General features: G+C 45.7%; 2 protein-coding genes across 2 annotated transcripts in view; one reads left to right on the top strand and one right to left on the bottom strand.

The window, feature by feature from the left end:
- GHR (growth hormone receptor) overlaps positions 1–22,489 on the bottom strand; it is a 187,044-nt gene that overhangs the window by 17,254 nt on the left and 147,301 nt on the right. Inside the window, exon 4 of the mRNA XM_081133580.1 lies at positions 4,516–4,645. Within this exon, the coding sequence (XP_080989706.1) occupies positions 4,516–4,645 (130 nt within the window). The remainder of the gene's footprint in view (positions 1–4,515; positions 4,646–22,489) is intronic.
- TMEM267 (transmembrane protein 267) overlaps positions 1–22,489 on the top strand; it is a 429,802-nt gene that overhangs the window by 269,379 nt on the left and 137,934 nt on the right. The gene's annotated exons all lie outside the window — the stretch shown is intronic.

Genomic DNA, 22,489 nt, shown 5'->3' with positions numbered 1-22,489 from the left:
GGCGTCCGGTCCTTCGGCCTAAGCCTACAGTAAGACCACCTGTCCACCGACCACACGCGGCGGGCCGGCTCCTAAACCAGGTGCTTCACTGGTAGGGAGCTTATTACCCTCATTCTACAAATGAGGGTTCTGACTCTTCCGGAGGCCGAAAAATGTCCTTTGTTAAAAGACAACAGACGTTCAACTCCCAAACTATGGAGATTCCCAGAGAACTGTGAGTCTTTAGGCCTGGGTGTTTCTCCAACCCGTGGAGGAAGGAACCAGGGCATGCTGATGGTGTTCTCCAGGCTAACACTAAGGTGAGGTGGCCTTGTGGTGGAAAATCGGCGATCACCCTTCTCTGAACTACTGTGTCCCGCGTCTACCTCCCCACGATGTCCTATGCTTGGTAGAGCTTTCCTGATGCCTTGAACTCCTTCCTGTACTTCCAATTTTTTCTTTAATTATAGGAAGAGCCATGAGAGCATCTCAAACATGCTGGACATCCCAGTGCTATGCATCAAACATGAAACCCTAGCCTCTTCTCCCCTACCCCTGAAAGAGACAAAAGGCATGAACCCAGAAATTTAGAAATCTCTCCAAACCCAGAAAGCAGTGTTCTTTTCCATTTTTGTAGCTAGAAATGGACGTTTAATTATAGTATACAGAAAAAAAGGGGAAACAAACCGGCTGAATTGAATCAACATGTTTGCTTATGAGTTTTTTGTTTTGGGTTCCTCTACAAAGAACAAGTTCCCCTTTCCTAGATCTTGGATCAGATAAAAACAAACAAACAACAGAACAAACCACGGAGGAGAGACGGACACACGGAGACCACCGAGTGAACCAGAGCTGTGTCTTCACATGTAAATCCCACCACGGAGATATTCCCCTCTACCCTGCTCTACAGAAAGCACCGTTTACCCAGATGACTTCAAACCACAGCAGGGTATGTGCTGAATGGAAACGGGAGGCCAGGGAGCTTACTGTGGACGGAAGTCAGAGTTTGGGGAAAGGAAATTCCCTGGTCTGCTGCCATGGGGAACTGAACAAAAATGCAGAGCAATCAAACGATCTCCCAGACTGAAGCCCCCCCTCTCTGCCCCCTGCAGGAACAGAGCAAACTCATGGTAGAATGTGACCCAGCTCCTCCAAGTCCCGTTTGGCTGACTTGCCCACTGGCTGACTGGCTGGCTGACTGAATCCAGCAGGCCACCCTTGAGGTCCCACTATGCAAGCTCTGTATAAGCACTGCACCCAGCGTTAGCACTGTGCAGACATGGTGATTAATAAGCCTTGGTCCTTACCTTCAGGCTAGAGCAAGAATCAGAAATTACTATCTCAGTGCTCTTTTGGTCTCCTGCACTCATTCCATTGATATTTAATAAGCATTGATTATATGTAACACCCTGTGCCGGGCATGATGAGGGATTCACGTGTGTCTAAGAATTACTCTTGCCTCAGGGGCATGATTAAAAAACTGTATTATAAAGGAGGGTGGGCAAGTGCTCACAGGCAGTGCTCATTAGGTTCCCTAAGAGTTCATAAGAGGCAATGAGCGCTCTGGGTGTTCATGGAAGGCTTCAAGGTAGAGGTGATGTTTCTAGCAATCTTGAAGGATGGGTCAAGTTTAATAGATGGCAGTAGGGAAAGGAAAGGAGGGAACAGAGTGAGAGGCACTTAGGTAAAGAAGTATGGGTCTGAATGCGGTGAGGGGAGCAGGAGGCAATGAAATAATTGGGAAAACCTTTCTTAAATTAGAATTGCTGCTGAGGTGGAATGGTTCCTTACTCGCTTACACTCACTAGGCTATCGGCTTGAGAAGAGGGCTGACGAGTCAGAGAGACAGAGCCAGGGAATCTGTGGCAGAGGAAGTGGGCAGCAGGAGTGAGCCCGTGCAGGCCCAGGTGCTGGGGCTGGCAGGCTGGGTCCCAGGTCTGTGAGCCCCCCCGGGGGCTACGGGGAAAGCAGGGCTCGTGAGGAAGGAAGGAGGAGCTGGGGAAGACACATGCTTCCTTCTTCCCAGCTGCTTCTCAGGCTGGTCTGTTGGCACCAGGAGGAAACTTGTGCAATATCAGCGGGTCCTTGGGACAGCTGCTCGTCAGCTGTTGGGAGAGCTTGGAATTCAAATGGCAGAAACACCAGGATCCGAGACGGAATCGTTGCTTAAGTTCTGGTTGAGATTCTTAAAGGTTGCATACCCTTGGATGAGAGGAAGGTTCATCCCGATGGGAAAAAAGTGGGCAGAGGGGAGAAGCAAGGTGAACTGCGTGTGTGTGTGTGTGTGTGTGTGTGTGTGTGTGTGTGCATTTACAGTAGGAAAAAGATTTTAAAGCATTAGGAATAGGTGGGTCATTGAACTATAGTATGGTTTATTTTATTTGAGTTTCAAACTAAGTAAGAGTACGTTAAAGAGAATGATTTAACAAGATAGCCGAGGGAATGAGGCTTTCATATAATAGTAGGGGGACAGCAAATGTATTTAGCATACCTGATGGTATTCAAGTTAATGCTGAAATGTCCTAAGGATGTAGGCCAGTGCTTACCAGGTCTGGGTTTGGTCTAGAGGGTTAGCTCTGTGTGTTTCCCAGTTTCTCAGCTTTGGTATGTCAGCTCCCTGTCCCCCATAGAGACTGTCCCAAAACCCCTGTTTACATGATCTCCAATCCATTAGCTCCAAAGAGCAAACAACTGAAAGTGCTCATCTGATCCCCGATGGGTCAAGAAGAGTTTCTTCCAAACACAACTCCCACTCCCACCCTCATTAACCCAAGTTGAATTTTTCTTTAAGTAAATATTTAGCATTTACTTTTAAACTACTACATTTAGACAAAAATCCAAATGGACTCACAAAATACTCTATGCCTGCCTTCCCCAGGACGAGCGTCTATACAGCTACTCTCTCCCCAAGGTAAGTGCTCAAGGCTACTCTCAGTCATCTCCTGAGACAGGAGAGAAAGCTAGAGATGATCAATAAAAATCAGAGGAAAGAGCTGAAGAAATGCTTTCCACCTACAGGTAACCAATTGGAAAAAAATAAAAATAAAAATAAAACATCATTTATGTCTTAAGGGCAACTGTTCTCATTCCTGCTCCTCTGTGGGGTGGACAGCATCACCGCGTACTGACGAACACTGGCCTAGGAGAACGGGTCCGGTCCCACTAAACGTGCATCTTGCTTAGGCCTTCCTTGGGGTTTGAGTGGAAGAGAGGGGATGATGGAATGCTTGGGCCCCAACAATTTTTTAAAAAAGCACGAAGGTAATAATGTAGGAGTAAATAGCATTGGATATAATGTCAGCCAAGGGGTAGGAAATAACGAGTTGGGTGGTGATTCTACTGAGGGACCTTTGTTTCACTGTCCACTGTTATTTTAAAGGATTGCTGGCAAAAATAGAAAAGCACTACAGTCCCTTATTGAATTAATTAATTTAACAGGAACATAGTCTATTTTCTACATAGAAACAAAACAGTCTTTTAAAACCTACATCTTTTCAAAACACTCCTATGACATCCTACCACAGACAAAGGAAAATTCAAAGCCCTCCCATGGCCTCCAGGCTCGTCACAGTCCGGCTTGTCGCTCTCCAACCCCTTCTCATGCCACTGTCCCCATCTGCTACCTTGCGCCATCTGTGCTGGCCTCCTGCCAAGCTGGCCTCAGGACCTTTGCACTTGCAATTTCCCCAGATGTTCATAGGCCTCTTGCACTTCATTACGTCTCAGCTTTGATGCACCACCTTAGAGAGAGGCCTCCTATAACCTCATTTAAAATATCACCCAAACTCTGTGTGCACACGTTCACGCACACTCACCCATACTTTCACGTCCACTTGCACACTCATGCACTCACACGCCTGTGCACTCACGCCTTCACACTCACCCTCAGACACTCTCATGCACACTCGTGTTCACAGAGTGCCGACACTCCTCTTTCTGGCTTTACTTTTCTTTTTTTGGTTAATCCTTACCCAAGGATATTTTCCCCCCATTGATTTTTAGACAGAGTGGGAGGGAGGGAGGGGTAGGGGGAGAGAGACAGAGAGAAACACTGATGTGCGAGAGACACATTGATTGGTTGCCTCCCACATGCACCCCAACCGGGGCTGGGGATCAAACCTACAACCCAGGTACCTGCCCTTGGCCAGGACTTGAACCTGCAACACTTTGGTGTGCGGGGCGATGCTCTACCGCTGAGCCGCACTGGCCAGGGCATGGCTTTACCTTTCTTAAAAAACCATATTACCAGCTGACATTTTACTTTGCAATGTTTTATTGTCTATTCTCACTCAGTGGAGGCGAACCTCCATGAGGCCAGGGACTTTGTCTGTCTGTAATCACTGCTGTACCTACCTCCGGTGCCTAAAACAGTACCCAGCACACAGTCAGGGCTCCCTTAATAATCTTTGACTAAAGGAATGAATGAAAACATTTAGATATCGGAAGAAACCGTTTCGACTCCCACCGCCGCACAGACTCGGTACACTTGAACCAGAAAGTGTGTGGAGATAACGTCAGGAGGCACAAAGGCGGCACCTTCTAATGTAGAACAGCTGTACGTGTCCCGGGCTCCCGAAACCGTGATGAACCCCGTCTGTCCAGTGGCATGAAAACGTCTCCAGTTCAGGCGAACGGCACTTGGTGAACCTGGGCGTCCCAGAAGAGTCTGCGGAACAGAAGGAAATGGCAGGGCATGAAATCAGGAGGGTAACGGTCTCAAGGCAGCTCACGGACAGGGGCCGAGAAGAAGCACTTCTACAAAGGCTGTTTCCTAAATCACACGTTCAGAGCGTGGTGCTTGTCGGTCATTTCTCTGTCAGCCCTGGATTCCAGGGACAAACTTTTTTGCCCTGACTTCAGACATTGTTTCTTAGGGCCTGTTTAAGAAACCAGAGCTAGAGAGGAGGACCTGGGAACAGGCAGTTTAATTGGAAGGTGACCCCAGGAACTAGAAATGAGGGAACGGGGTTGGGGAAGGGGAGGGAGACCAGCTGATACAGTGTGGGTTACTGAGCTGGTACCAAAGAAGCTCCCGAGATCCCGGTGAGGTTGCGCCCCATGGGTGTCCTAGACAGGAACGAGAGGCTGTGTGTTTACCTGCCAATCCCCATCGCCCACTGGCTGAAGGATGCCCTGGAGGTGTCAATGCCCATGAACTTCTTGGCTGCACCTGCACTTGGTCTGAGTCCTCCCCTGACTTCTCAGAAACCTAGGCGGGCACCTGAAGTGAGCCCAGCCATGTGCAGTGGGAGCAACTGTCTACCAGTTGACATTGGTGGGCCCGAGGGACGTGGCGTGGGGACCACAGCATCCATGACAGAGCCTTTTCTTTTTATAGATTTTTGAATAAAAAGTCACTTACGTTTACATTCTTTTAAAAGACTCAGCCAGTAAACTCATTAACCGGAGGTCGACTCTAAAGGACCTACGCGTACATATGGGTCAGTTCCATTCTGGGGAGCGGAGAATGCCTCCGGTACGCTAGGGTGTCGGGCCAAGCTCTCTGCAGCTGAGAAGCCTGCGGCTGTGGACCCGTGAGGCACAAGTCTGGGGCAAACCGATGTCGTATATGAGTTTTCATTGCTCTTCGGACTTCTGTGGCCATTTTGGAGATGCTCAAGTTTCTTTCCTTTTTCCCCTCTTGTTACCTGATTAGTCTTCAATTCAACTGTAAACTTAATACATTTGTTCTCTGACCTAAAACTCTCATTCTTGAGCAATAGGGGGGCTCTCAATCTTAAAGTACCTTTATAAATACCTCAAAACTTAATTTAAAAATAAATAGTACACAAAGAAACACATACAAATTCTAGATTCCAAGTTCTGGGTACATATCTGGTGTCCTGAACCAAAACGTGGCTCTTTTCCCCTTATGAGTCAACACACTCATAAGGAATGTTATGTTACAGGCCATCTGAAAGAATCCATCATCCAGCCATCCACTCAACAAATACTCAGGAAGACGTCTATTTTGTGCCAGGCCCAGCTCCAAGAACAGAGCAGGAGATGAAACCGATACCATCCTGGTCCTCGTGGAGTTTCCATTGCACTGGGGGCCATGGGAGGGGGGATCTGACATGAAAAACGAAGCAGGGTGAGAGAGACGCTGAGGCTGGGGGATGGGCCCCACCTTCCTCCCACTGAAACCAGACTGCTGCAGTGGAGAAGCTCAGGCCGGGAAACATGTCCTTGTTTGAGAACCATCTACCCTTCATAGTCTGGCCACAAACAAACACATCTCAGGAAACCCCGAGTTGCAGGCAGATAGGTTCTTTGTCCTGGGAGCATGTGCTGGGGGTGGGAGAGTGTTTTTCTTAATAAAATTCCATGGTCCTGCTGTTGTAGAAATATCCCTTTTCCTGTGTGAACCAAGAGGCGCACAAGTTCTGGGGGCCTGGATGGAGCCTGCCTAGGTGTCAACACCTGAGGACCCTTGCAGAGCACTGCAGCGTAGCAGCCCACGTGAGCTGTTACAAGTGAATTCAGTGGGAAACCTGTGTGTTTCCTTAGACAGCATCTGTTACACAGACAGTTCCTGCAGAAGGTTCTTTTTTATTAGCTGACGCACTGAAAATGATATTTTTTGTTCCTTCCAGAAAATCAGTGATTAGTAAAACGTACTTAAACCACAACTATTTTAATGCCTGCAGATTTGAGGAGAGAGAGCATTTCACATCCCGATGGCTCTTTCACACGAAGGTAAGAAGAGAAAATGCAGAGGGGAGGGGGGGGCTGGGTGGAAAGGTGAAGGGATTGAGAAGTACAGAGTAGTTGTTACGGACGAGTCACGGGGTGTAAAGTCCAGCACGGGGAACGCAGTCAATATAGTGTAATAATTATGGGTGGTGCCGGGGGTATTGGAAATAGCGGGGGAACATTTTGTAAAGTATATGATTGTCTAAGATAGTCTAACCACTATGCTGTACACCTGAAACTAATACAAAATAATACTGAATATCAACTGTAACTGAAAAATAAAATTTTTAAAAAGAGGAGAGGAGCTCCACTGCATTACAGAGGGAGAGACCTGTGTCCTGGTCCTGCCTCTGATGCTCTTTGGCTTTGAACTTCCCAAAGCCACTGGCTGGGGCAGAAGGAAGGAGAGGAGGGGGGGAAGGCTGGAGGGAGAGGCCGGCCTTCTCCAGGCTCCGGGTGCCCTCAGCGGATACCTGCCCTCGCGGGGAGGACCTCCATCTCTCCCTGCCCGTGGACCACCTGCTGTCAACAGCCCCGCACACATGTGATCACGCCTGAACATGGGCTCCTGGCGGGGAGAGGGGCGTGAAGGGACAACCACACCCTCTGACCCAAGCGTGACTTGACAGAGCACCTGGGCATTTCCTCCGAGCTGGGCAGCAGAGGGTGCACTATTTGGGGAGAAAGAAAGCAAAGCCATCGTTCTTAATATGGTTAAGAATCACAACTTGTAAAGACAGCCTGAGAAAAAACGTTATAAAATAGATAAATGAACTTGAAACATGGTTTTAATTCTAAAAAAGGAAAGACAATGATAAGACCAGACCAGAGTATGGGGGTTCTAGGTGCTTGAAAAATGAAAGAGGAAATATTGTAATGAGAGAAAAGCAGGAGGCTCATTTTGGGGGGGATCTGGGTTCTGCACAGAAATCCGCATATGCAGCCAATCTAGGGTCAGTTTTGGAGGAGTTGCCCCAGCAGGCTCACCACCCCCCCTCTCCCCATGTGGGTAAAGTGGTTACCGCTGAACACAAGCCAGAGTGAGAAAATAGTGGCTGTCGGCTGAATTGCTCTCATATGCTCTGAGGATTGCACAAGCACCCGGGTCCGGCCAAGTGAGAAACTGCAGCGTTCCTTCCACAAATGATAAACAAGAGGCGTGACTCAGAGACAGTCCTTCCTCCACTCCAGGCCTCGCCCGCCCAGGCTCGGGGGAGCTCTGGGGGCTGAGCAGCCCGGAGGTGTCAGGGCCTGACAAGCGCCTGTGGATACAGCCTCTACATTTGGGTAAAGCAATAGTATAAAGCAGAATATTCATGATCCTGGAAGGTTTGACGAGAGGATGGGAACACGCGGTTCTGCCACGGTGGGCAGAAGCCACTGCATTCAACACCGAGGAGTTTCCAAGTCCCCTTCTCAGGCAAGGACAAGATGCAAAGGGACTAGCAATGTAGTAACAGCAGCTAAGACTTCTCGGGGGTGACCAGGTGCCAGGCGCCGCCCTGCACATCGTATGTATCAGCTCCTTTAATTCTCACAGCTACAGAGCGAGGCGGGTGCCACTCTTCTCACCATTTCAGAGATGAGAACACTGAGGAACGGAGCTAAAGTAGCTGGGCTGCTAAGAGGGGGAGTGCTCACCCCAACCAGGCAGCCTTGCTTCAGCGTCTCAGCTAAGCCAGGGCACTCGTGGCTTCCAGAGCCTGAAGGTGACCCTCGGGAAGAAATTGCAGCCCAGTGTGCACAGAGTTACTGATGTAATAGATCTAAAAATAAACTATCTCAAAACATACTAACCCTTCATGCCTGCAGCGAGCCCTGATCTACTCTATTTCAGCTTATCAAGGATGCTGCTCACGACCTGGAGAATCGATTTACTAGTGGGTCACCACTTTCAGTGTGAGAAACACTGTACACAGAGTTATCCTGCCTCTGGAAGTTGAAAATTAACATGCAACACCCTCAAAGCAAGGCAGGAACATTTCCTTTACCTAGCAGATCATGAGATGATCAACAGAACCAACTGCATTTTCCAGGTAACAGAAACTTAACTTGAAAGTCTTTTTCCCCCAATATATACGAAATGGTTTTTTAATCATTAAAAAAGTCAGTCAAATGTCATAGGCCTTTTTAATGGCTCCGCCCGGGGACCAGGGGTTATTATATTGAACTGTGACATCGCTGTGTGTGGGGCTGCCAGGGGAGGCCTCCTCTTGTCCCCACGTTAAGAAGCTACACTGTTTGGCTGGTGATATTCATGCTTCACTTCAGCTTTATTTACTCCACAAGCAGTTTCTTCCTGGGAATGAGACAATTTATTAAAAATAATAACAATTCTCCATCTTGGGAGTTGCCTTGATAACTGATGAAAGTTGCCGGGAAATAACTTGATGGTAACGACTGGGAGCTCAGATTCTGGGGCCAGACTCCTGGGTTCCAGCCCCACCGCCATCACTTACAACCTGTGTCATCTTGGGCCACGTACTTGACCTCTTCAGTGTCCTTATTTGTGAACCCGGGACCAATGACAGTGCCTCACAGGGTTATTGTGAGGATTAAATGAGCTATACACAGACGTAAAGCTCTCAGGACAGTGCCTAGTACCGGGCACTCGTTATATAAGTGTTCGCCGCTATTTCCTCCTCGCAGTCAGCTGTGACTGTCAACAACTGTGTGTTAACTGCTGCTACCTAGGAAGCGCGATGATGGACACTGTCAAACCCGAGACCCACCCTTATTTCCCAGGTTACAGGGGCGAGGCCAGGGGCGCTGGCTGGAGCATCGAGCAGGTGAGGCGGCCCTGTGACAGCAGGCCCCTCACTGTTCAGAGGGGATTCTCTAGGGCTGTGCTCTACGTGGTCATCGCTATCAAAGTCCCAGTTCTAGGTCACTGGAGGATGTCGCTGGATCATCACACACTGGCATAAAATGTAAAGAATCCCAAGCAAAGGCCTTCCCTGTGGTTCCCGAGAAACAATTAGAAGGAATGCTGCAAGTCTAGGGGAAGCTCACGGGCAGGGAGGAGACAGAGCAGGGACTCAGCCCCATGAGGTTCTCGGGGACAGTCAGAATGCTGTTCGCTGCTCTCCCTGGTGACCTGGGCTCTCTGGAGCCGCAGCAGGAGCTGTGGAGACCTCTTGGCCATGACCTTTTCAGAGGAAGCCCTCTGACTGGGAAGATGCTGAATTGGAGTCAGCGTTCTGATTCTCTCACTAACAGTCCATCCAACTGTCCCACCCAGAGTGAAAAAAAGCAAACATAATAATTTAAATCCCCAACCTCCTCTCCTCCTTGCCTAAGCTTTTTCTCTGCTCAACAACGACAACAACAACACACCTTCTGTTTTTTAGTCCTTTGGATTTTTGAGGGGTTCACATCTGACATTCCAGGTTTCAATTAATCAAGAGCCATTTATGCAGCACCTATTATGTGTAAGACACTCTTCTGGGTGTGGTGGGAATTACAAAAATAACGGGACGTGGGGATCCTGCCTTTGAAGAGCTCTAACCCGGCACAGAGATGACGCCTGTGCCTGTGAGAAGAGCTAACAGTAAGTTCACATAAAGAGAACTGCTTTAGGAAATCGGACGTGGGCTACTAAGAGCTGAGGGTGGAGAGACAGAGGAAGGTGTCACAGCACAGTCAGGACAGGGCGACGAACTCAACCCGGTTTGCTGTGATGGGGAAACACTGATGATCACGGAGCAGACGCCACCTGGGACACATCAGTGGCTAAAGACAGGTTTCTTCACCCTCGCAGCTGCTGAGTTAGGATGTGCACCCTCACAAGATCCCGGGCGATCTGTGCGCACGCTAGAGATCCAGAGGCCTGGATGCGAGGCGCTGACTGCCAACTAAGGGCTCTTTCTAACTGGACCAGTTGTTCTCAGCCCCGGGGATCTAGAACCAGCTATGTTACAGAGACCTAATTTAATTAAATTGGAAAATACCTTACACACTGTTATAGGCTAATTATATCTTTAAAAAAGTAACACGATTCTCAATATATTGAGTAAAAAAAAAAAAAGACTGGGGTGATGCCTGGGCATTGGTGCTTATTTATTTTGAATTCTCACTCCAGGATATTTTTCCCATTACTTTTTAGAGAGAGTGGTACTTTTTTAAATGCCCCAGGGAACCCTGGGTGCAACCGGGGTTGAGGATCTCTGATTCAGAACAATGAGCTTCTATGTTAGAGTAGTACAATGAATTCTTAAGCAAACAGTGCACTGAAAGTCCCCTCAAATACCGAGTCCTGTGGAAAACAAACCAAATAAGGGTTAGCCCGTTGAAGCAGCATGCACTGAACCAGGGGCGGGGCGGGGTGGGGGAGCTGGACCAGCCCCACACAGTGAGGACGCTGCGCGTGTCCATGCTGGCTCTCGAGAGGCAGTGGGGAGACAGCACAAGCCCCCTCTTGAGGGTGATCTTCCTGGGTCTCCCAGGAAGGGTAGCCTTCAATCCCATTTGTGTGGAGCAGAAGCACATGCTCCCCAGCTGCATTTCAGAGGCTCTAAAGTTGCAGTTTCAAGTATATATGGTGGAGAGAGTGCAGCTGCCCCAATTGTGGGAGTCATGGAGGTGTTAGAGTCCTCGCTGCAGACCCCAGGACCAGGATGGCCCTGTGTCAGTCCACACAAGAGAACAGACACGGTTGCCTTTGTGGGAAACGAACAGCTTTTCAACAGAACACATCCCACCAATCCCTGGCATCGCTTTCCTGCGGCGAGTTTCCTAAGCCCCCTAGGTCTTCACTCATCCGTTCTTTCTGGAACTTGTTGTTGGCAAGATCTGCATGTTTTGGAGAGATGCTTCTCGAAATTTAATGTGCTGTGTAGCATCACCTGGGGATCTTGTTAAAATGCAGATTCTGCAGGTAGGGTCTGAGATTTCTGTACTTTCCGTAAGTTCCCAGATGGTGCTGATGCTGCTTCTGGTGACTACAGTCTGAGGAGCAAGAATTTAGATCCTTGTGAGCTGTCCAGTAAGGGAGCCACCAGCCTTGTGTGTCCAGTAAGCATCTGAAAGTGGGCTAGTGTCACCAAGGAACTGAGTTTTTAATTTATTCAATTTTAATTAGTTTAAATTCAAATTGAATAATGAAAACAGTGCAAATATTTCCCATTAAATATAACCTAAGTGTTTTTGTAGGTCTACGTTTCACTTTACTGAAAACTTAGTGTCTCAACTGGATGTGCTGTAAATGTAAAATACACACTAGATTTAGGAGACTAGGAAAAAATCATGTAAAAAAACCTCATTAATGATGTTTTTGTTAGATTGATTACATGTTGAAATAATATTTTGGATACATTGGGCTAAAAAGATATGTTGTTATAGTTATTCTTACCTGTTTCTTTTACTTTTTAATGTGGTTATTAGAAAATTTTAAATTGCATATGTAGCTCACATTAAATTTCTATTTGACAGTGTTGGTTTAGATCAGCAATTTTCAACATTTTTCATCTCATGGCACTCATAAATGAATTATTAAAATTCTGTGGCACGCCAAAAAATATATTTTTTGCCGATCTGACCAAAAAAAGGTATACCTTTGATTGATTTACAAAAAAAAAAAAAAAAAAGTACTTACCTACTCTTTTTGCTCCACAGTGACTTTTTAAAAAACTAGGTGCCTATACTTGTATATAAGGATTTCTGGTACCACGAACTAACCGATCAGACACAACCTTATTGTGAGATGTGACCCTCATTTACGTGAAGCAAATAGGAAACGCATCCTTCTTATCAGAACCATACCTATTCCCTGAACAATAGTGCCCATGGAAACGAGAAGCTAACAGCAGTCTCTGCCTCTGTGAAAGGTTCAGTCTGGTCAGGGAAATACGAGTTACGTATGAAAGGATCCAAAAACGAAATATTTTAGGATATACTGTAGTAGCTGGATAGAACTGTATAAAGAAAAGGTATGAGTTATAATAGACCTAGAACACTTCGTGGAGAAGTTCCTATGAAACGAAGAGACAGAAAATGGAAGCACAGTGCAGGAAGTTGATCATGTCCAACAGGTAACAGACTCCTAACTTGGCCATTGTGAGTTAAGAGAAGAGCTAGATGCATACTGGTGAGTATCTACTTATCCATGGGTGGAGAACATTCTACTGGACAACTCAAGAAAAAAAGAAAATAAATTCACTGTCTACATTTGCCTCTCCCTCATCCAAGTCAGAACTTCTGCTCACTTCTAACCATAACCAAAGATAGATAAACATGTAGAGTTAGAGAAGCAACATTTACTTCAGACATAAAAGAGGATTCTGGAAACACAATTTTCTACGCATAATCAACCTATTTATTACACTAGATGGCAGCAAATAGGTATCTAGGTATACGGTCAGCTAACTAGGAAGTTGAAAACAAAACCAAACCACACAGAGATTGGCCCTAAGTCTGCCTGAACAAAGTGGAAGTTTCCATGAGTGTTAAGCTCTTGCATGCTCTCAATGAGTCTTGAAGAAGTTGTGGTTCTTCTTACAGGATTTTTATTGAGTTTCCTCCTTATACACAGTCAGGTGCTAAAAACTGTGGCGAACTGCTGCAATGTTGGATTGTACAACCACTGACTTGTGGGCAGGTGGGGCAATACTTTATGGATTTCCAGCCTTGTTTTCCTGGCCATCAGAGGCAGTGTTAATCAGAGGACTTCGGATGCACAGCAGTGAAAGGACTAGCCTGGGGGATGTTGCAGGATGTGACATTGGGACTCACAGGAGAGAAAGCAGCATTAACAAGAGCAGGCTGTGAATGCTGGCAACAGAGGCATTTGAAACTAAGAAAGATGAGAGGCTACGTAATCACGGATAGGACCTAACCATTACCTAGGTTACTGCCTTCACAATGGACCATGCAAGATGATCCCTTGGGGAATGAAAAGGAGACACTAAGACTTTTGTTTCTATGTGTTCTTTATCTAAACTAGGAGAGAAATTAAGGTTTACTAACACTGGAAGTGTAGAGTCACAAGGAGCCTTCACTCAGCCTGTGTGTCAGAGTCACGTGTCACATTTGGGAGGAGAGGAATTCTGCACGATGGGGGAACCCGAGTTCTGAGGGGTAGTTCACAGTCCCTTCACTTGTCTCTTCATTTACCATGTTAGAGCATTTTTACAGGTTCTACATGGCTGATTTAATAGGTAAACATTATGATATGGTATCCTAACGAATCACGATGTAACAAACAAATGGCTTAAAAAAGTCACGTAAAGAAATCTCACATTGAAGGTGGTTCTAATAATATAAGCCCACATCACCAGTAAGGAATGGCTGAGCTGGCACTTTCCTTACCCCTAGAATAAGTTTTGACTTCCAAAATGGGAAATTATTCTGGAGACTATTTGAAATATAGCTTGACACCTACAACAAATACTATTCATTTTCTGAATCTCTAACTTGTTGTATATTGTGCTGTTTTCAGATATGAGACTGAGATTGTAATTAAAACCAAATATTGAAATAAATGTAACATAGACCCAACCTTCAAACTGTGTTTCATCAACTGCGGGCTTTTCATAAACTTTGGGCATTAAATGGGACGTCCCCTCCAAAAGAAGGGTACTTCCTCAAACACACTACAGGAGGTATTTTGTCCCATCAAACATTACAATTAAAATATTTTATAATATCGGTCAGCTCAACTTTATTTAGACTTTAAAATTTGTATTTTTATGTTTTATGATGAACAAAATATATTACAGCATTATACATGCATAGAATTTACAAATATGTAAACATGTATATTGTGTGTTCAAAAATGATTTAACTAATGGACATAAAATTCAAACTTCCATGACCTGTGACTAAACAAATCCCTTTACAAGATGTATAGAACAAAGGGAGATGGTTAGGCCTGCCAATGCCACCACTTGGCATCAATTCCCAAATTCTTATTACTCAAACTCTGTTCCTTTCATGTTACCTGTGTCCCCCCCGCCCCCCTCCCAAGATTGACTCACCAGGTACATGTTTAGCTGCACTGACCAGGGCGCAGGCCTGGGCTCCTTACCCTTTCATTCCTCTCCAAGTGCCTGCAAACTTGGAGGCTTGCTCTCCTGAAAGCGCAGAGGTAAAGCAACAACAGAGAGGAGGCATCTGCCCATCAGATAAAATGCAATTATGTGCAAAGGAAGGACTTGGATATTAGAGCAGAAAGATACCAGAGGATAGGCCAAGTGCTCATTCCTATAATTAAATCTTTCCAAGTGAACAGTTGCAAGCGAGAGAATTATTAAAAACGTGCTCACTGTTTGGAAGTGTACAGGAGACTGAGGAATGGCTTAAAAATAAAAGGTTGAGGTAGGAATGAAGAAAACAGTCTGGCATTTTGGAGCAGGCCAAGGGGAGTTTCCCTCCCAGATAAGGGGTTTCCATGGCCTTGGCGGTTCTCTTCTATGTTGGCTCCCCTTTCTTTGCGGAGCTGGGCTGAGAGGCCAGGGAGAGTGGTCTGCATGGACTCTGCTTCAGAAGGCACATCCCTTTCTCCAGGCCAGTGCTTCCAAAGTGTGGTCTGAGGATCTGCTCTGCCTTTGCCAGGACCCCTGAGAGCTGGACAGACATCCAGGTTCCTGCGCTCCATCCCAGACCCACCACACCAGATTCTTGGGAGGGACTTGGGGATCGCTACTTTTTATTCCCCTAGTTGATTTGTATACTTCTGGGTCTCAACTCTCAGGAAGGATGTGCTGTCTGGTAACCAGAAAAGGAGCGAAGACAAGCTCGGAGGTTCTCCTGCTGGCCGTGGTCACTGAGGGCTCACATTTGAAAGACAGTATTGTGTTCATATTAACTTCAGTAAGATGTAAGACAGCTTCTGGTTCATAAAGGAAATTAAACACTCAAATTGAATACATTTGAGGAAAGATTGTGGAATCCTCATCTTGAAAGGGACAATTTATCTTGGGTCTTTTGGGATGTGGCTTTGCTCACGTGGGGCTCGGGGCAAGGGGTCAGATCCCACTCACGCCGCATGCAACTATGTTCCAGAGACACATACAGTTCATGTTCCAGGCAACCACAGAAGGCAGTATCACCCCCACTTTGTAGATGGGGATATAAAAGACTCTAAGAGGCTAAATGTCTTACCCAAGTTCATTCAGCTGGTAAGAGGCAGAAATAAGACTGGAACCAGATCCCCGAAACTCACAAGCAGGGCATTTTCAACTGCCCCTCTAGTTCTAAAAGTACCATTGGTGCACTGATGACAGAAAAAGTATAGAGGAAATAGGGAGAGAGAGCAAAAGGCTAATGTATCTGGCCAAAAGGAAACAGGCAGGCGTTCCTTTTGAGCATTTAAGAGAAGTACAATATTTACAACCAAGGGGAGCAAAGGACTCTTTCTACACTGGTGATTTAGAGCTCTCCAAGTTGTAGGTCAACAAGCAGGAAATACTCATGTGCTTTGCTAGAACACAGAGTTCCCGTCTGAAGAGGAATTTTATAGGATCATCAGCAGTGACAAGGGGTCAGGTCAGCTGCTGAATTTCACATGGTCCATGGACGTGAATTAACATCCCCCAGAGCAATGGCTCAGCACTGATTCGAGAAGCAGCAGCTCTCAATTAGGAGCCATAGCTGCCGCTTCCTGTATCAGCTGAGACTTCCCGGGGGGTCTCTCGCCATGCAGAAATTATTAATGCAACTTTATTAATGGACTTGAACAGGTCTTAACAGAGCAGCATGGCCGCTGTCCACCGAGCCAAGAGAGGGGCATCACATTTGGTATCATGCCCACGATGCAGTTTCACAAGCTCATTTTCCCGTTTTGCACGGATGCTTTTTGATTAATGAACAGGCACTGGCTGAACAAACTGGGGGTTTAGAACAAGATGGGGTGGTAGAAGGAGCTGAGGCTTTGCAGCCAGTGTGCCCTGAGTTTGAATCCTTGCTCATTAGATTTTAGGAAAATAACATCTTATCTTGTAGCCTGAGTTTCCTCCAATTCTGTGAAATAAGAATGGTGAGGATAATCTTAATTATTGTGAGATAAACTCTAAAAAGTGCTTGTTGCTCATTTATAGAATTTAAAACAATGCCTTTTCTTTTGTACTTTTTTGACTAATTTTTTTAAACCAGGAGTTTAAATTCAAGAGGGAGGCAAATATACTATCAGGTTTAAAACCACACTTCAAAAATACTTATACTGGGACATAATGCTGAGGTTGAGAACATAGCAGAAGTCTCACCAAATGAAATCAACTAATACAACTTTTCCCTTTTAATAAAAAATTACCATCCATCTTCTCGGTTGATATTATCAGTCTGGAAAAAATTTTTGAGTAAATGCATTTACTGGAGTGACGCGCTAGGACAAATAAGTGGAAGTAGAGGAGCAGAGGAGAGACTTAATAGTTCAGCGTGTCCACTAAGCAGTACCTCTCTCTCACTCCTCATGGCTCTGGGATACACTATGGTCCAGCTGAGAAAGAAGCCCGTCTCTTGGTCCATGTGTGTCTACTAACTTGGGCTCCTGGCCTGATCTTCTCCATCCCTCACTGATAAAAGGCTACCATGCACCAAAGTTTGGGTTTCATTCTCAACCCTGCACAGGCCATCCACTCACAACCTGGTCTACCCTGGAGAATCTGGAGGTTCCCTAACACCTTTGGGATTTGCAAGATGCTAGGAAGGCAATGGAAAGATTAGAGATGAGGTTGAGTAGAGACTGAAGGTTAGTTGGGATCAAACTATAATAAAATAAAGAGACTTTTCCTCTTGGAAGTGAACCAGGCACACCTTAGGGGACCGTGTGAGTAGTGTGGCTTCTTTTCCATTCAATCACAGAGACTCAAGCCTTGTCAACATGTGGGAAAGTCTCCGAGTCATTCTAGGGATGTTTAATACCCAAGCAGGATTCTTCTTACTAGGCTGGAAAAAAGAAGGCCAACCCTATTCCCATGATCTCTTTCTCCCGTTTGACAAGTCCACTTTCTACCCAACATGGAGAAGGTACATGGTAAGTCCGGCTTATCCTAAGGAAGATCTATAACCATTTAAAACTACCTTGGAGACAGAGCTGTGTGGCTACTTGCGCTCCTGAATGCTTGGAAAGGCGCTCAAAATGAAGGCTCTGTTGGCCCACTTACTTGGGGAATCTGCTTCCAGGTCCAAGGACAACCACAGTTACAGCAATGACGTTTCACAGAGCAAGACTTCCATGTGCTGTATACTATTATCGCAGTCACTAATCTCACGGATTTTATTTCAATTATTCATACTTGATGTAATAACAAAGTAATAAAGCATAATTTTAATCATTATGCCAGCATTCATATATTTAAATAACATTATCTTTAACAGTGAGGGCTTTGAGAAGTTTTAAACAAATCCCACTAAAGTTGTTACTGCTCAAAAAGTTGTTTTAAATTCTCCCTTGGGGATTATCTTCAGAGTTTAATTAATTCATGAGCCTCCTAAAAATCTTGATCTCATTACCTTTGAGTCCCAACAACTCTAACTTAATAATACAGTGAAAATGTTTGGAGCAAGTAACTTCATTATCTGGAACTGGCTGGTACTGGCATCTTCCTGCCCTGGCTTGCAAATGCCCCAGGCAACTGGGGTAGTGAATGTGATGGGGGCATTTTCGTGCCACCGTGGCTCTCTGTAACACTATCCCCAATTTATGTGGCCTCTTATAGGACTTTGAATGATGTCACAGGGTAAGGAATACAGGGACAAAGAGCTCTCAATAAACTGTAAGCACTTCAGGCCCAGGGGCCACAGCCTCTTTCTTTCTAATCCCTGGGCCACTTAAGATCATTTTACACCTGTAATAGGTGCTCAGTAAGTACTCCCCATTCGCTAGTAGGTTAAAGGTTGAAACCTAGCTTTCTAGTTGTTTCTTCCAGCTGAAATCTACATTACTTAAGGCAAGGGCCTCTGGTTTCTCCCCTGGACGGCTGGCTTACGACCAAAGTAAAGAGGATTTTCAGGACGTTGTTTTCTCAACCGGTCACACTGCTTTACGCACTCAAACTGAACCCTTGCTTCGGGCTACATTACTTTCAAAATGTCTGCAGAGATCACTCCACTCCATGCCCAGGACCATGCTTTTGGGATTTAATTTTATAACCAGTTCTGAGAAATCATGTCATCTCCCTTAATTGCTCTGGCTGTTCTTTTTGTTCAAGAGGAGGTTGCTTATCCAGACTGGGACATAAGGCCCAGGGAGTAGCCCATAACTCTCCAGAAGTCTGTTCTCAAGAGTCCTTCAAAGAGCACCAGCCTTTTTGGCTTTGCCTCTTCAACAGGGTGTCACAGCTTTTAGATTACATTGCAAACGTCCAGGGCCCTTTAATAATTTCCTCTTTTGCTGAATATTTATCTTCAGTCCCCCCCGAGATACATTCATTAAGGTATTTTGTTTGTTTATTTTAAATCAATTATTGTTATTATGATTTTACAAATACTTCTATTCCATTTATAAAATTCCAAACTGGTACCCCTTTAAAAATATTCTGCAAGATCTCAGATCTGGGGTTTGGTGTATCTATATACTTCCTTCTTGTGTTAAGGAAATGTTAATGACTTCCTACAGCACGTATTTTCAGAGTGGGAGAGAAAAAGGAAGGAAACGCACATCACGCTCAGCGGAAACTTTCGTGCAAGCTTATACAGTAGGTGGTATTTGTCCTTGTGCAGAGAGAGGAGCAGCTTCCGAAGGCTCGAGGTTAAGCGCCCCGTCGGAGCCCCACAGCTGGGGCGGCAGTGAGGGGCAGGCTCTGCCAGAGTGGCTCCTCTGACTTTCATTTTTCAACCACTCTTATTGCAGGGAAAGTTTAGGAAACTCAGCTGTGCTTTCAGAGCCTCTGAGAGGGAAAAGATGATCATTACTGATTCCAGGAACAAGAAATATTGGTCAGGTTTAAGAGACAAAACCCTAGGGGCTAGAGGTTTGGCAGGTGTCTAGTTTGTTGCCGATGCCACAAAATAAGCAAAGTGACAACGGCCCAAATCTGCAGGCACATTCCGTACAAGCTGTTGGCCAGGTACAGGAAGTATTTATATTTATTTCTATTTCTCCTCCTCTTCCCTACTAATAATAACAATAAAATTACTATATTATTATTACTATACATGTAGAACAGTCACAGACCAAGGGAGTGGGTAAGGCAAGGCTAAGAGACGTCCCCGTTTCCTGATGTTTATTAACAAAGGGGGTGCAGAGTCCCCGCTTTGAGGCCTGAGGTAGAATGAGAAACAGGCTCTAAGAAAAGTCAGAAATGGAGACGACGTCAGAGAGGCCAACTGCCTCCCCCACCCTCCGGGCACATGCGTGGCCCCAGCCTCCTCCCCTCGCAGAATAACCCTCAGGACTCCACATGGCGCACACAGCCCTAGAACCCTTGCCAGGAACGGGCACCCCTTTGCCGCACTCGTCCCTGTAAAGGTGACAGTGGAAATACAAATATAAATATTCCCACTTTTGTAAGGAAAGGAAACAGGCTTTGAGAGGCCCATGGCTTTCAGGTGGTGCAGCTGGGCCAGGTTTCCTGACACTGCTCTTTCTACTTCCTTATATTTCTTGTTGCTGCATATCTCTGGTTTTAATGATTTTTTTCATTGAGGTAAACATCACTGGGAACACAGTGAAGAGAACAAATTTAGCTTCACATTTCAATGACTTGACAAAGCACAGTGTCACCCACACCCCATCAAGACAGAGGTACTGTCTGTTTAAAGCCACAGTAGCCTAAAATCTAGGACCATTGGACGAGTTGGTGAAAAACAGGAAAGAAAGAATATTCAGGGAAATAAAATTTTAGGCACGTGATATACCTGTGTAAGGTCCTGTTTCCAGGAGGGGAGAGGGGAAAACAAGCTAGAACACTGATGTTCTAAGCTAGCTTCTTCTTTTTTTTTTTTAAAGATTAAAAAAAAAAAACTTTAGAGAAAGAGGGAGGGAGAGAAATGTCAACGTGAGAGGGAAGCATCAATCTGCCTCCTGCACGGCCCCCACTGGGAATCTAGCCCACAACCTAACCTCGGCATGTGCCCTGACTGGGAATCGAACCAGCAACCCCTTGGTGCACAAGGCAATGCCCAACCAACTGAGCCACACCAGCCAAGGCTAAGCTAGCTCCTTGTGACTGTATTCACGTGTCCTTCACGATGAGGAGCTTCTCTGCTCTGCATTACGGTTTACACAAGACTCCTAGGAACATGTGACAATTAAGAAAGGCATCAGTTTCCCTTCATTTCTACTTTGGCCCTGGATTTTATTATACTATAATATCATGCTACAAGGCTCCTGGTTGCAGTTGGCTAATTAAGTCTTCTTCATATTGGAAAATGACCTTAATCGCATCTTAAACTTTGCACAGTACAGCTCAGTGTTTTCTGCTTAGACGGTTCTCAACCCTAATGTCATAATGACACCATTTTCTCAGCAGCACCACCCACACGCTGTCATACAGTCAAAGCTAAGGCTATGTTTATGGGGCACTAAAGAGAATGGAATCGTTTCCTTTTAAGTGATTCAGTTACCTCCTCTGTTAGTAACAGAGATGCATGGTAAAGAGTCGTGGTCCTAATATGCTTATCTGAACAACCTCAGATACCAATAAACCAAAAGAGAAAATAAAATCCTAAACCCCCAGTAAGAGAAAGTATGGGAGACATGATTCCAGGCTGCTCTGAAGGTCTCGGGTGGGCAAGGTGACGGAGACTAGCAGGCTGACGGCCACAGCGGGGCCGCGGCCGAGCCCTTGCTGCAGGCATCCCCGAGCGCCTCGAGTCAGTTTGCAGCCCTCACATCACAGCAGTATTTTCTATCTAGGCTCTGAGCCTATAGGATACCAACCCATCCAAGCACACAGAACGCCTGCCCTGCAGGACCACTAACTCCTTTAGGACATACTTCATTCACATCCACTATGGGCCCAGTACACTACAGGGGACAAAGCAGAAATCTGTTCTCAAGGAACTGAACTCGAACGTATTCAGACCTGTGTTTTGCTTATTTGCCTCACCTAGTCACCCAGTCAGTTGAAGACTGAAAGTCATTATTTCACTATTTTTCTTTTTTTGCCCCCTTAACCTACATATCCCTTCTATTGCCCCCCCCCTTTTTTTTTTTGGTTCATGTCACTGGCTTTTGTTTTAAATTTATTGGGGTGACATCATATAGGTTTCAGCTGTGGATTTCTATGATACACAATCTGTATATTGCTCTGTGTGCCCACCACCCAAGGTCAAATCATCTTCCATCATCATATATTAGGTTCCCTTCACCCCCCACCCCCTATTTTTCTTAATATATGGACATGAGCCCAGTCTGGCAGAGAGAGGAATGGAGTGAGTGGGACATGCTGGGCTGCATTTGCTGGGTTCATTGGTAATCGGCTGTGAGAGCACCTGCCCGCTCGCTGACACTGACGGGGCAGACACATACTTCATTTCCAGGGCACCTCTCGCTTGCTCGCTCAAAGCCTCTGGTTTAAAATGTTTCATAAGACCCTGACAGTCTTTGATTTCTCCTGTTCCATGAAGTGTTTGTGGCAGGAGGAACAGAAGATAACATTGTGGGGAACCATAAAGAATGACTTGGTGAAAGACTTATCTAGGCAAATGTTTTGTGGTTCTACATTAGGAATTATTCTCAAGTGTATGGTTTTTGTTTTTCTTCCTTTTAAGAGTAGGCCAAGTTATGAACCAATTTTTATAGTTTTCAGGCCAACGAATGGGTGCATTTGGTACAAATGATTCCTCCCCTTGGTTCTGGGACATCTGAGAGCTGAGCCCAGGGCTCCTAGAAAACAGTCAGCAACACCAAGGGAACTGAATGGGTTTTGAGATA

This window comes from Miniopterus schreibersii (genome assembly GCF_964146895.1).
Source record: "Miniopterus schreibersii genome assembly, chromosome: 3".
Taxonomy (NCBI): domain Eukaryota; kingdom Metazoa; phylum Chordata; class Mammalia; order Chiroptera; family Miniopteridae; genus Miniopterus; species Miniopterus schreibersii.
This window is presented reverse-complemented; position numbering and strand designations above follow the sequence as displayed.